This window comes from Meleagris gallopavo, chromosome 5 (assembly GCF_000146605.3).
Source record: "Meleagris gallopavo isolate NT-WF06-2002-E0010 breed Aviagen turkey brand Nicholas breeding stock chromosome 5, Turkey_5.1, whole genome shotgun sequence".
Taxonomy (NCBI): Eukaryota; Metazoa; Chordata; class Aves; order Galliformes; family Phasianidae; genus Meleagris; species Meleagris gallopavo.
In genome coordinates, this window is record NC_015015.2 from 42,019,879 (window position 1) to 42,035,812 (window position 15,934).

General features: G+C 34.8%; 1 protein-coding gene across 2 annotated transcripts in view; it reads right to left on the reverse strand.

Moving 5' to 3' along the window:
- The window catches only part of GALC (galactosylceramidase), a 36,716-nt gene continuing 20,782 nt past the window's right edge, over positions 1-15,934 (reverse strand). For both annotated transcript variants that reach the window (XM_003206656.4, XM_010711799.3), the window contains exons 8-17: positions 14,730-14,885; positions 12,547-12,671; positions 11,420-11,547; positions 10,938-11,027; positions 9,805-9,894; positions 8,584-8,728; positions 7,520-7,700; positions 5,061-5,224; positions 3,045-3,121; positions 1-1,355 (exon numbers count right to left, since the gene is read on the reverse strand). In XM_003206656.4, coding sequence (XP_003206704.1) covers positions 1,212-1,355; positions 3,045-3,121; positions 5,061-5,224; positions 7,520-7,700; positions 8,584-8,728; positions 9,805-9,894; positions 10,938-11,027; positions 11,420-11,547; positions 12,547-12,671; positions 14,730-14,885 — 1,300 coding nt within the window. In that variant the 3' untranslated portion in view covers positions 1-1,211. The remainder of the gene's footprint in view (positions 1,356-3,044; positions 3,122-5,060; positions 5,225-7,519; positions 7,701-8,583; positions 8,729-9,804; positions 9,895-10,937; positions 11,028-11,419; positions 11,548-12,546; positions 12,672-14,729; positions 14,886-15,934) is intronic.

The window sequence follows — 15,934 nt, forward strand, 5'->3', positions numbered from 1 at the left end:
TTTTTGATAGCACAGTAACTTCAAAAAAAAAAAACAGTGAAGTAGCAACAAAAGAGAATCCCTCCTTTCCAAAGGATTCAAAATTCAATCTGAAATTTACTCCATGCAGTCTAGGAGTAGGCATACTGTTGAACAATAGTGCAGCCTGATACACTATACAATTCCATCTGTATCCATCTGCTGTCATCTTATGACTAGACTGCAAGGTCTTAAGACGTATATTTTTCATTTCCTTTTATGCAAGGACATGATTCTTTTCATAGCACAGAAAAGGAATGGGTACTATCATCTGAGTAACATTTTGATATACTTTCATTTCTGCTCGAAGTTTTAGATCCATCACAAATGAGAGATGGATGCTCAAACTTCTAGGAAAAAAAAGACAATTTTTCCACATATAACCTGGCATAAATTAAGGGCCCAGGACTCAGTTTTTATTCTTGTACAATGCAAAAAAAAAAAACCAAAACAAATAACACCATTCCATAAAGGCTATCAATAATTAACTGATTATTAATCTTTTAATCTATTTCAACCCTTTCTTTTGAAAAAGGAGGTAGTTGAAACTTAAGGCACATCCTGCATTGCTTAAACACCCATAACAGATTTCCCTTCTGCTCAAAAAAAATATTTTTAAGGCTAGCGATAAAAATTGGAAGTAGTAATCGAACACATCTTTCGCATTGTAATGTTTAGCCTCAGATTGTAGCATAAATAGACAAAACATTTTTTTTTCTTAATACAGGAAAAAATAGGTTCTTCATCTAAATGAAATCTGAAAGTGATTATAGTACAACTGCATGGGGCTACTAGTTCATTAGGTTTATTGGTATTTAATTCTTACAGTGAAAGGAATGGACACAGTCACGTTAGTGTTTAAAAATGCAGCTCTTCTATTAACTTTCAAATTCAGCTTGAAAATAAGATGGGAAGTTAAGATCCTTTTATTCAAAAATAATCAGATCTATGATTTTGTTTTCATTGTTACCTTGAACTAAAATTTACCACCAGAATTCTAAGAGTAAAGAATCCATAGCAACCAGGGGATGAAACTTACTCACATTGGTAACTAGTAATGTAAACCTTTAGAAAATAATAGGGTGAGAATTCAGATTCTTTGCCAATATATCAGTGTCAGTGTTAAGCTGAGCCCAAAGTTTGAGCTGACTCTTCTTCAAAGTATGACGTCATTTCCAAATGCAAAAGCTGCCTCATCTAGCTTCAACATGGAAGTTGTCAAACTGTGCGAACTCAAACGAGCGAGTTCCAATAGCAGCCCAGCCATTACTTGGCTGAGAAATGGTGACGTTCTCCCAGAGTGGATAACCATTTAACAGTCCTGAGGCAGAGGTTCCCTGGCAGAAAAAAGGGAAAGAAAGTTTGTTTTGTGAAATCCAGTGATCGAGTGTATTAACACCAAGACAATCTGTATGGAAGATGAGACAAGTCAAAAAGATGTCCAGTGAATTTTCAACTACATTTCACATGCTTTCCATGCAGAGGCACTTCTAAATATTGCACATAATCATCCAGCGCCTATCAGCTCTGTGAAACAGATCTACTGCTTTTATGTAGTGTATATAAAAGGTTTATCTTCCCCAAACTCTCAGCTTGCAAACTCAGTGCAGAGTCTCAAAGGTAAACTTTCTTTCCTCTTGCATCTATATCATACTCCTTCAAATGCTCACCTGTTTTGAGGGGCTTAACAAAACTAGAACTACCTGGAACTACAAACAGTTCTCTTACATGACACACCTGGCATTAATTCTGCAGAATTAGACAAAAATAAGAGTTATTGTATTTTAGTCATCCAGCCAATGAGAGAAGGGGATTTAGTAACTTTTAAGTAGAATGTTACCATTAATGTTGAGAACAGTTTCAGAACTAGTTAAAATTTATCCTACCAATATTAAATTGGAAAGGGGGGGGGGGGGGTGGAGGAACATTCTAGTTTACCTGTACTGAGTCTATAAAAATTACAAATACAGGTAAAAAGACTTTTTCAAAAAGCCTCCTCTACAATTCTTTTATTACATCAAAGGCATTTTTGGTATATGCAACTCTATAGCATCACGATTTGAAGACCAACATCATTGTTTTCTGTTTAAGATAATTTACACTCATTTTTAATACTCTGTTCAGGTTAGCAAGTCTCAAACTTCATTTTACAGATAAAAATTACTGTCATAAATGTGGCTGTACAAACATTTGTGAATGCCTCAGATAAAAGCATCCCTTTGTCTATCAATACAAAAGCAGAAAAAGCAAAAAAAAAAAACAACATCAAACCAGCTTCTAATGTTCATAGACAGTTTAGCTGTTAGAGTCTTAGCACAGAATTTTATAGTTTGTTACAGTACAAGATACCTTCAGTGGGGATTTAAGCTTCCCAATTATTTTAGATCTCTTGCAGTTGCAAAGGTTGTATTAGCCAAGGGGGCTAGGCATCCAGCTGAGGAATTTAAAGCCTTTTAGTTGCAACAATGTGATGTCCAGATAAATTGCACAGGTATATTTAAAGTAAAGTTTGGTACCACTTTTCTCACTATGATCAAAAATGCAGAAACACCACACGGAGATCCCACACTTTGAGTAGGCTTCTAATCAACAATGGGCTATTTTTTTTTACATCAACACAATGCCCACACTTTCTCAGCATAGGAAAGAAAAATGGAACTAGGGAGCTTGAATGAACTGCCAAGTCCGTAAGAGGCATCATACACAGGGCCTTAACATGCAAAGATAATTGGAGTCAGATTTATAAAACAGTTAAGTAGTTCACCAAGAATCTTCAGAACAGGAAGTCAGGACATAATCATTCTTTTCCAGTTATCTTCTATACCCTCCCCAGTTTCTCAAGATCTCTTCAAAAATACAGGAAATAGAATATGATGTGGTATTTTATTTTTTGTTTAAATTAAAGTATGTATCAATGTTTTATGCAGGATCATCTCATGCAAACAGTAAAATAGCATGCTTTTGTCTAAACGATTTAGGAATGGAATTTTCATAGCAGTTTTCCAACTTCTTGACCACGCTCTTACCTGGATGTTGAGAGTAAGTGTGTGCCAAGCATTATCTCGGACACCAGAAAGCCCTTTCATTAATATTTCTTCTCCAGCTGCAAAACACACTCAAGGTTAGCAAAGTGTCATTTAACTTCTGCCTAGAGAGACAGATAAACATCAAGCTAGCAAAAGGAAAGCATTTTGTTTTCAGACATGTTCAGGACCACTATCTTACTACAGAGAGGTATTCTACTATTCTGTCAGGAGCTTTTTTCCAGTGCTTCTAGAGATTCCATCTACTGGGAGTACACTTAACCAAGTGTGACAGTAGCTAGTCCTCCACTTATTCTACTAATCTTTTTTTATGTATTAGAAGATATTAAATTCAGAGGTTTTGAGATGCCACAAAGTAACATTGTTTAGTTCTAGTCAAAATTTAAACTAAGCTAAAATCAGGAGAGAGACTTGGGAAAAAAAAACAACAACTAAGCACTAGAAGAAGAATCTTCAATTATTCAGTTGGCAGTTTCAGCTGCGAGGTAATTTAACATACAGACACCTTTTTAGAAGAATATAAAGATGATGAAAAATAGCTATAGAGGAAAAAATACCTTATGGCCTAACAAGCATGCCCATCTGAAATAATGAGGTCATTAATCACATTCCCCTCATTTCAACATGGAAAAAAGTTATTCTCTGCTAGGCAATGCTGACATGTCTCAAGAAATAAACAGTGCAGTTCATTCTAAACCCAAGTGTATGTGTGTATATACAATAAATATATATATTTATTACACACAACTGAAACTTAAGTTGTTGTGGATTTAAACATGAGGTTCCCTAGGAATCAGTGTGATAAGAGAAGGTAATAGAATTCCCAAGTTACAGGTACTCTGCCTACCCACAGTGAAGAAGTAGAAAATGAGAAATAGGAAACCACAGCTACCAAATAGAAGAGGTTGCTATTTTTAAGATCCAGTGCAGTGTGAAATCAGTCATTATGGGCTGTATTCATATCAGGCATATTGTAGATCTATTAGTTGCATTAGAGTCAAACTATTGAAAAGTCTAATTCAAACTTATGAAGCAATTGAAAACATATAATAGGAGTTTTCACAGTTGATGATTACAGCATATATACAGTTCTTCATGCCCATCAATCACGAGCACACGTGAATATGAGCATCACAAGTAGGCAACTATACAAAAACGTAGTGTATATTTTGTGGAAACAGTAGGCACTCATTATCTAAGCCAAACGTACATAATGGACTTCCAAGACAGATCATCTTCTTAGGATTATTATAATAAAACAAATTAAACCTTCCTGTAACACTGTATCTGAATATTTATGAAAAGCAAAATAATTTACATTTGCTACCATAAAATAGATTTTATCAGTAGAAAAAGGGCTACAAAGATCATTAGGGGCCTGGAACTTCTCTCTTAGGAATAAAGGGTGAGAGACCTGGGACTCCTTAGCTTGGATAAGACAGGGGATCTTACCAAGACTTATACATATTGAAAGAGAGCATCAAGAGGCTGAGGCCATGCTGTTTTTTTGGTGGTGCCCAGGGACAGAACAAGGGAGAAATGGGCACAAACCAGAACATAAGTTTCATACAAATATGAGGAAAAATTTTACTTCAAGGGTTACAGAGCACTGGGACAGGCTGCCCAGAGCAGTTGTAGTGTCTCCTCTCAAGATATTCAAAACCCTCTTGGACACTTTCCTATGCAAACTGCTCTAGGGAACATCTTAGCAGGAGAGTTGGACTAGATGATCTCCTGAGGTCCCTTCCAACCCCTACAACTCTATGATTCTGGAGATATTTGAAAAGATATCCAGAAAGCTGAGAATGAGAAGTAGAGCAGCCAGTAACCTTCAGATGATCTAGCCATATACAAAATGCAACCACTGTTAAAGCACAATGAGTCAAGTTCATAGTGACTGCAGCTGAGTAACAAAACCAGAATGTCCACCATTTTTGTTAAGGCTATCAATGCAGTATGTCCATCTATCAGCATCCAATTTAGGAAAGGTCTTCTTACCTAGGTCACTAGTGACTCTGTAGGTGCCATCTGCATAAACCCAGAAGAAAACACCTTTGGTACGACGAACATATATCCCACCATTGTCTACTCTTCCAGCAATGAACACACCCCCATCAAGCGGTTTTTCTATGTAGATGTCACAAGTGACTGTCAGGTTTACCCTGTAAGAGAAACAGTGTGTTTTAACAGGCTGAAATTACTTGATTTTTTCCTGAGGTAATATTTCAGCTCAACTGTAAAGCACCATATTATACATTTAATGACAACTGTTAAGGAAAATAACCTACCATCACACAAAGAAGTACCAGAACAATTTGATAGCACTGAAAAAAATTTACTCAATATTCTTGCACTCCACAGACTGCAGTACAAGCCTCTCACAAGTAAAAATTAACCAACTCTATTAATGCTTGCTCAAGAAATTAAGTACCTACATTCCTTATCTTAAGTTACTTGTGATGAATTGTTGCTAGTATGGATACAGTCAAAAGGTCATATATAAAGGAAGTTTCCAATTATACATAGGTTTGTTTGTTTTGTTTTGTTTTTTTTTTAAATGTGTGATAAACTCCTCTATGACCTCAGCTTACAGATAAATAATTAATAATACGTACTTTTGGTAGTCTTCTCTCCCATCTCTTGCATCAGAATTAAATGAGATTTTTCTTACTGCTTAAGCATCAGTTTATTGGATACATATTCATTACACAAGTTGTTTAAGATCTTTCTTATTTCCCTATGTATTAAACACAAGACTCCCTCATTTTTCACACTATTATAATGACACTGGGAGCAATGTGTGTTAAATATCACTAATTACAGCATGCAGCTAGGTTCAAAGCATGAAGCTAGGTTCATCAGAGCAAAACACGAAAAATTTCAAGAGTAGCTACATAAACTTTCACAAAATTAAAATCCAAACTAAAACCAACTAAACTCGAGAGAAATCAAAGAATGCTATTGATAACTGAAATCAAAACATCTCAGAAATTCAGAGCAAATTTAGTTTAACATTTCTATATTGTGCATTAGTAGTTGAAAATGTACACAGGAAAAAATAAGGCAAACTGGGCCTGAACTTGAAAACTTTCCTTATAAAAGTTAGATGCGTAAAGCTTGAATAATCAGTTGAATATTCAAGAAACAAGCTTTATTTTGAAAAGACACTAATCCAGAAAAAAAAAATAGAACCGAAATGAAGTAGGAAGTTTCCGGAGATTTCAGTGCAGTAATTTAAGTGTACTATGTATGTGTTACAAAGATCATGAGATACGACTGGCTCAATGAGGGGAATCTGGTTACAGGGGAAAACACGAAGCTTTACTTAACACAGAACTGCAAAAGTACACATCTGGTATGTCAAAAACAACCTTCAGCTACAAGACGTGGTGTGCTTATAGGCTTCAAAGCAAAATGATTCTATCACTTGTCAAGGTCAGAAATAAGAGTCATAATACATGTTCTAAAAAAACATCACTGATCTGATAACAGTGAAAAAAACAGACAAAATGTTCTCTAAAAAGAATTAAAGTCTCTTCCAAATTGTAAAAATAATAAATCAAACTTAAGCATTAAGTTTATTCATTACTGTTACTGAGCCAATTATTTAACAGGTTCTTATCCAAATATATTCATTACTGTTACTGAGCCAATTATTTAACAGGTTCTTATCCAAATACTTTTTAAATTAAAATATTATGCTAAGATATACTGTTTCATTCAAAATTATCACCACTATAGTTCGTAGAATGAACGATAACTGTACTCCAGTAAATCTTAGCTACGTCTACCCAAAAATACAACTGTTCTAATCAGTAGGTAAATTAAATATACACAATTCTAGGAACTGCTCAGAAGATGGCAGTCTGCAACAAATATAACAGAATTAATTCCCAAACTATCACAACATGATATAGATCAAATTAGTAATGATCAAGCAATACAATTCAAAATCAAGTAAAATAAATTGAATCAACTTTTTGCCTCTTTTAAAAACAGTGGAAAAAAGTTATCTGTGCATACTTCAAAATTCAGATCCTGCTTTTTCTTAGTGCTACTTTAACTTAGCCTTCCTAGTGCGCCATCTCACATCATTATTCCCAAAAATAGCTTGAACATGTGTGCCCCATAGGAGTCAAAGAAATCTTTTCCCAAGGCAGTGGACCTCTAGGACAAGACACTAGGAGATGAAATGAAATCTTCATCTTTGGATGTTTTCAAGACTTGTTTAAATAAGATCTTGTTGATCTGACCTCTTAATAGTGATGGTAATAGCACCATGCAGGGCTCAAGAACTTAAGTCCCTTTAATCATCATTTATACATGACTACAGATTGTTTAAAGGTAAAAACATTCAGTGCAAGGGAAATATAGGTTGAAAGAGACCAACAAATCATAATTCAAACTATTAAGGATACCATTTCCTCAGATGTCACCAAAAAGTAGTATTTACATACCACTGAAAGTTTCCTATGATGCTGATTGTCTGGTCTGCATCAGAAACCCAAGTGATGGGTCGCTGAATCACTACCTGTCGGAGTGTGAAAACATGATCTCCTGGGTCAGAGCCATTTACGAAGTACTCAAACACACCCGTCTGATCTGCAAAATTTGGAGCTTCACTGAAAGGTGGATTACCTGTTCAGAGAATAAAATATGTCAGCACCAAAACATTATTTTTCTTTTGTGGACCTTGATGTCAGAGATTTCCTCTGAAGATATCCTCCAGACTTCTGACTTATTGTATTAAAGTACAGTCTTTTGTACTAGAAAAATGTACAAAAATCAAGTTTTAGAAGTTGGAAGCAGGACCATTTTTGTAAATATACAAAGTTCCTTTCTTTTTCTCCTTTTAATGGAATAGTGGAATTGTTTGAGTTGGAGTTTGAGCTGGAAGTGACTTTTTAAAGGTCATCTAGTCAAGCTGCCCTGCAAAAAACAAGGACACTTACAGCTAGAACAGCTTGCTCAGAGCCTGGTCCAACCTGACTTTGAAGGTCTCCAGGTTTCCTTGTATCCAGTCTAAATCTTCTCTATCTTAGTTTGAAACCCAAATTTCTCGAAATCCTGTCACCACAGATCACAATAAAGAGTCTGTCTCCTTCTTTGTAATAGACCTCCTTTAAATACTGAAAGGCTGCCAGCAGGTCTCCAAACAGCAATCTCTCATCGAGGCCGAAGAGCCCCAGCTCTCTCCCCAGCTCTCTCAGCCTGTCCTCAGAGGGGAAGTGTTCAATTCTTTTTACATTCCCTTAAAAAAGTTCACTACATTTGAGATATAACGTCGCATCAAGAATTTTAAAACTGTAGCAGTCACTTAGTTAAGAGCTAGAATTAAATTCACCTTCTTGGAAGTGAAGTATACATACACAAATTGTCAGAGAAAAAAAAATGAAACACATTCAAAGTACTTCATGTCTTCTACATCAGATGACTCAAATACCACAACTGTTATGGCCTTTCTACAATGAGACTATATCTATATGAGAATTAAGCTTTTGATAAGAGATTTCTGACTTACGAATATTAAAGTCATCTTTATAATTTGAAGGAAAGGGTTGAGGTGGTGGAGGCTCTGGGCAGTTACACTTCCGTCCTGTTTTAAGTGTAGTTAAAGTATAGACTTCATCCACATCTAGATCTAAAGAAAAACTTCCCCTCCAGACCTGGAATTAAAAGAAAGTTCAACTTGCAAAAAACAAATTGCGACATAAAAAAATTCAAGCTTCTGAGTTCAAGAATATCCTCTAAAGTTCAATTTAAAGCAAAAATTGCCTCAACACAAGTCTTTATTACTTCCAGGAGAGTTTGTATACAGCTAGTAAAACTTTTGTCAAACAGAGCTAATAAAGCAAGCCTGAAGTATACAGTTAAAGCATAGAAGTGCAGCAGTTCCAGGAATGGGGGAAAACACACACCTGAAATTAGAGAGTACTAGAATACTCCTTTGCGGGCAAGATTTAAGTCACAGTACATACAATGGTCTGCTTTTGAGAAAGGCTGCTTTAACAAAAAGCAGTCTGTGAAAGCACATTTTAATTGAGTTTGTGATGAATATCCTGTATTCTCACATTCTTAGTATTTTGGGTAGTACAAAAAAAAAAAAAAGATCTCAAAAGGTTCTCTTCTCAAAAATATTTATTATAAATGCATCCAGTGAGCACATACTTCCCAAAGTTTTGGCAAAGAATACAGGTAGAGAGGCCAGAAAGTTGGAAGGTTATCACCTTCAGGCCACATAAATACTATAGATATCATCCTGCAAATCCTTCTGTAGCAGGAACAAAATTGCTAAATCTGACTACTTTTAACACTCAGAAGGAGAGTATAAGTTAGGCAGAACAAACAATGCTGAGGTACACTATACTGACATTTTATTGTAATTCAAATGTATAGGGTGAAAATGTAGTAAAGTGGACCCAAAAACTGAAAAAAGGACATCCAGACTTCATTATCACACTAGAACCAATTAAATCATTACTCTTAAACCACATACCTACTGAAATGCTGCAATGTTTCAGACCTAAAAAACAATTTGTATTACCAGCCTACCGAGCACTTATCTTCATGAATTTACACTGAAGAGCATAAAACTTCTCTCTGAAAAGTTATCTTAGATTATTTTGACATGTGGGATTCTATTTCTTACTTTGCAATTCTATATTGTAAATTGAAGTACAATTTTTTTTTGCAATATCAATTCAAAGAAGTTACAATAGAGTATTAAAACTAATCAACTTACCTTTACAGGTTGAAGTTGCTCAAAAAGACTAGAATTTGCAGATTCAAAACCAAGCCTAGAGTACCACACCTGAAGAGTTTTCAGGAAATACTACAATGAAACATAACATTAAATTAAAAAAGAAATCAACACAACAACAATTTTAATTTGGCTTTGAAAACTATCAGTGTCTAACTGCTGTTATTTTAGAATTGCTGAACTCATCGGCAGCCACCAATTAACTCAGATAGCCATTACAAATCTTAATTTTTCACAACTATACAAGGGCTGATCCAAAAGTAATACTTCCTACTATATTATGTTGGCCCACTGATGCTTGCTGAATGTTCATGGGTACACCAAACAGTCTTTGTGAGCAGTGAGGTAGTAGATAGTACATTTCAGCATCAGCAACATGAAAGACAAGTCACTAAGAAAGCCATGCAGATTTTACAAGTACAGCATGAAACTTTTGATCACAGCTGGTAAAAATGCATAGCTAATGGTGATGACTACTTTGAAAAATAGTGTTGTGAAGCTGAGAATTTGCTCTATCAAGTTGTGTTCTGTTTTTGTTCTCTTTGTTGTGTGTGTTGTGGTTTCCATGGAAATAAATAGGAGACATTACTTTCAGAGCAATCTACATATATCAGTAAACTATTATCCTAATAACACAGTAATATTGCTAATATGAACAGAAGATTCTAATATCCTGAAAATCCCCATGTTTCATATCTTTTGATGGGATAGAACAACAAAACTTCTATCACATAGTCAGCTGCATTCCCTGGAAAGCAACTGATGACAGGTAGAAAGGTCACGACCACGCCAGCCAAACTATATCAGCATTTCAGAGCATGTAGCTGTGGAATAAATCCTAATGACAAATCAAATTGTATCTCTGTTCCAGCAATTTTTTTCTTCAATATACACAAATACATTGAGAGGTAGTAATAATACAAATTTATTTTTGACATTGAGTCTTACGGTAAAAAGCAAAGAAGAACATTTAAAACTTCAGCAGGCATATAACCTCTAGCACAGGAGGTGAACAGTTCTGATCTCTTGATCTCTTGTCATGGTTTGTGTGTACACACAAGATGCAGTGCAATTCACATTACGAAAGTGACCAAATGTATTTAATGCCTACTTACAAAAGACCCTCTGAGGTAGAAAGTTGCTCGCTGAGGTGAAACTCGGAAGTGAGGCAGTGGAGGTCTGATACATTTAGAGTGATTATGTGTCTGAAGAAAAGAAAGAACCAAAGGAATATACATTACTGGAATCTATCAGATGACAGTGTTCAAGAAAAACACTGTACAAATTATAAAAAGCAACGCAGGATTAATTTGTAAATATTTCACTATCTTAATGACGATTACTATTGCACAAACTATAATATTTTTAACACAGCTTTAAAAAAAAAGACTTTCAATTTCTCCCATAGTGTATCATCAAATAAGTTTGTGATATAATGATTATACAGTGCTTAGATAGAAAAAAAAGGACTTCTGGTGGTCTCAGTAATGAAGCTACAGAAGTATTATAGAGGATATTCACAGACATGGCATAAATTGAAGCAGGCACTTGTAAGAAAATATTTATTTTTTCTTCTACTTTTGTTGATGTACATTACCATAGTTTCAATTATTATTGTAAGGTTTCCTAGACCGTCTGTCAGAGCTACAAAGCTTCCACCTCCTTCTAAGTGTCCATCCACTTGCAAGTATGACCATCCTGGTTGAGTAAATTGTGTTGTGTGCGCTGAGATGGAGCAGAAAATCATAAGAAAGTAATTAAATCTTAATAAAGATAACTATAATTTCTAGCCTGTCCTTAATTTCATATATGGAAATTCCCAAAATGAAGTAACGGAATTTCAAAGCAAATTCTACCCATACAAAAGCTTACAGAATTATACTAAAACACATTTTTAAAACATCTGTTCTGTGGCAGAGAAAACAATCAAGTCAGAGAAAGTACAGAAGAGCTTCTCCTTAAGGAATAATCAACTACATGAGGTAGGGTTTTTTTTCAGTATAAGTAATTGCCAAAGAAGTATATGACATTATTATAAGTGTATGCCTAAGCAATATGGAAAAAAGAAAATCAAAAGAAAATTCAAGAAGAAACTCAGGTGCTCCAAACTTTTCAGATGACATTATAGCCATTTTTTTTTTTTCCAATGCTGGGCAACTAGCAAAGTATAAATATTGAGATGTTTGCCTTGATCTTTCTTAATGGCATTGTATATGCCATTTGCTCTGTGGCAGACAGTAAGGACTACAGAAGAACTACAGAGTAGCCACTCAATCTGTTTTCAGAAGACATAGCATAAAAGTACTTCCATTTTCCTATGTACAAAGTAATGGTGAATTACAGAGGCCAAGAACCTCAAGTAGTACAAGACTATATATGTTCTTTATTCTATTTCCTCAGATTGAAAGGTATCAGATGTCTACTTTAGGATAAAATAAAAAAAGTGAAGCAAAAAGAACAAGGAAAGTACACTGATCTCTACAAGCACTTCAGAACAAAACAGTTTAATAGTGATAGCTGTAAAAAGCAGCAGTTTATTTCTGCATATAACCTAATGGTCAAATTTGCCTCCTTTTAGATCTTACTGCTTCCTATTGAAATAAGCCTTTTTTTCTTTAAAGAATTTATAAGACATTACATGAAGCTACTTTAACACGGTACAAAAAACAACACACGTAGATAAAAGACTCTCACAATATAGTTATGGAAACTTTTTTTTTTAACCTGTAATCCAAATAGGTGCTTCTACTTTATAGTGGCCACTCCATGGTTCTTGTGCTGTCATCAAACCACATCGACCAAAGGGTAATTCTTCATAATAACTTGCCACTAAGTTCCATGCAATAGTTCTGGAAAAAAAAAAAGGTTCGTTTTGCTTATTATTCATATAGCATTAGATCAAGTTAAAACAAGAATTTATTCTGCTTTTTTCCTCCAACACACAGTGAAAAAACAACTTCCTAGCTCACAGTAAAAAACATAATAAAATAAAGAAGTATATCAACATAAAAAAATTTCCCGCTAAAAGGAGAGAAAATAGTCAAACAAGCAACCCCTTCCACAGCCCCCTCAAAAAAAAAAGCAAAAATGATGATAAATACACAGGAGAGAGAGGAAAAAGAATCAATTTCCAGAGTTGAGAACTTCACTAAAAAAAAAAAACACACAATACATCCTCTGGCTGTATCACCATTAAAAGCTGCACATTAAAGGAAATGCGCACCTGAGGATTAAAGACTCCATCCATACTTCCTAACCAAATCAGTAGGGGAAAAAAAAAAGAAAAAAGTAGAAGTTGTGATGTTTCACAATTTTTTCCATTAGCTTTGTGATTGGCGGTGGTGATCTTTTGATGGGCTTGGGTTTGTTCGCTTTTTAAGCACCAGTGAGAAATATTAAGTCTTTTCTGCACACATAAATAATGTAATACAACCCTAACCAGCCATGTTCCAGGATTTTGAGAATTTGTCAGGACACTGACAAGGTCAATTCTTTTTAGGTCTTCTGATTTGTTCTTCAAAGCAATCTCTTGCTAGGACCTTAAAATCTGTGCAGCCATAGATATGCAAATACAGTTTAAGAAAGGACTTCTATAAGGAAACTGGCATGAAATAATGCATTTGTACACAGATGAGCACAAAAGGCTCATGTTCTGAAGTTATTACTTAAGACTTACCTATCACAGGATATATACATTTCAGGAAAGATTATAAATTCCTCTAAAAATGTGCTCATAAAAAACCCCTCAACAAAATTTTCAGCTCAGCAGCTTCCTTGAGATAAAATTCTGCATAAATTCAATATAAAACAACCATAATGGAAGGAACTCAAACTTCGAGGAAAGGAGGTTGCTAAATTCATTTCATTTGGAAGAACTGATTTGCAGTATAAAAGCTGAAATAAAAGCAATATTGAACTTACAGATTTTGATCTTTTTGATAATATTTTCTGAATATCAGATCTGGTTGCAACATTGCTAATCAAATGGGGCTTATATAATTATAAAGGGCTCGTAAAAAGAAGAGAACAACAGGAATAAGACAGAAATAACCACAAAGTAAGCTACTAAAGGATATGAGTGCTAGGAATTCACATAGCCAATATGTTAAAACTTTAAATTTGCAGGAAACAAGATTCACAGAAGATAGTCAACTTGAATTTCCCTTTATGAGCGTGCAGGTGCTTTCTGCTATGCTTTGTTTCAAGTATTTCAGGTAAAAACATTTATCTTTATTAACCCAAAATGATGTTACATAAAAGCTAAAAGCCTTGAAGTGATTTTGCCTAAATATTGATGCCTTCATTTTTAGTTTCACTGAAAAACAAAGTATGTTTCCTATTCTGTTTTAAAACCGATTTATCTAATTTCCCAATAACTTTCTTCCATATTTCAGTTTGGCAAGAAAACCTATAGAAGATAATAAAGATATCGAAATATTACAGCAAATTTTAGAATGGATCCTCAGAAAGATGTTGTACAGAAAACAACAGATAATAAAATCCTTACACCTATTACTTTTAACTGAAGACAAATAACTGATAGAGACCCTGAGAAATATACAGCTAAGTTAACTTCATTGCTATTTTCCTCCTGGGTTTTTCACATTAGTTCTTCTTAAGAAGAATTACTCTGAAAAGTATCATCAGAAACTAAAAGATCTGAACACAGTTTTATAGGCCCATGTGAAACTGTAGCTCAGAAATGCCTTACAGCTGCTACAAAATTTTTTCTCCAAGTGGTTAAGTACAGTAGTCTTCACATCTCAGAATATCTGAACTCAGACTGACAGAGAAAAGAGTTTCAGTTTATCTACAGTCTTAACGTAGCAGATGGATGTGTTACATGGTAACTCAGATAATCCTTACAAATAAAGTTCTAAAAGTTATCAGCAATGCACAACACTTACGAGGTCATGTTTCCATTCACGTAGTTTTGGTTTAGGATCCGAGCCCAACAGCCTGCACCTACTTCATCGTTGAAAGTACTATAATCTTCTGAAGCCCACAGTTTCTTCTGAGTCAGTAAGGCATTTAGCACTGTTTTTGTCCCAGGATAGTGAGCCCTACACAATATTTTAAAAAGAAAGAGCGCTTATCACAAAAAGAAAATTCATTGCTGCTGTTTGTATTTCCAGGCTTAATTGCTCTCCTCCAAAATGAAAGTTAAAAACAAATTTGCTTCAGAATAATTCTATTAGAATAGAAAACTTGTACTACAGAGAAATCTGTAATATCCACAGCTTATTGCATTCCCATCAGTTCAAGATTACTTCTTTAAAACATATCAGCCTAAGTAAACCTAGGCTTAAATACGTCACACAATTGCCACAGCCTCCTGAAGTAAAGCTTTATCTTGAAATTGACCTTGGTAGCATATTACAGTTACTTTTACAAGTTATCTTACAGTGCCTTAGGCAAACTTTTAAATAATTATAAATTAACAGCAAGATACAGCACAGAAGATTACAAACTCTTTGCTGCATTTAAGTCTTAGCAGCTGAACGTGAACTTGGCTCTTCTTGCCCACATTTTTAATAAGCTCAGGTTTCAAGAACACATACTGAGTGGACTGTAAGAGCTAAGGAGGTGTAAACTGAAAACAACTGAAACATAATGAAAGCTAGTTGTCTTCACGAGGCCTTCCTTAGTATGAGTACAGATACCTTCTCCCACATAAAGACTACTGGTCATATTCAATCACAACACTGATTCAATGTGGCAAATTATCCTGGCAGAAATAAAATCTCTTAAAACACTTGCAGAAATCACTGTCATTCCTCTCGGTTTGGTCACCCACTGAACACACTAACTACACGCTAAAACTAAGCTATCAACTGGAAAGCATAAAGATTTTTTTTAACCAATGGGCTAAAACTTGACAAATTTAATCAATTCATGACTCAGGAATAAAAATAAAAGAAAATAGAGGTATTTCTATGGTTGATGGCTGGTTTCAACTAATTTCCTCTCCATTCAAAAACAGGCAGTTTCCCAGAGTTGTAGTCCTTCGTACTTAGCTTCACTAGAGGTAATGTAACAGACAGTAGAGACTTCAGCTATATCCTTGTCTCTGCTGTGCAGGTTAGCATACATTTTCCCTTTGGCTTGAAAG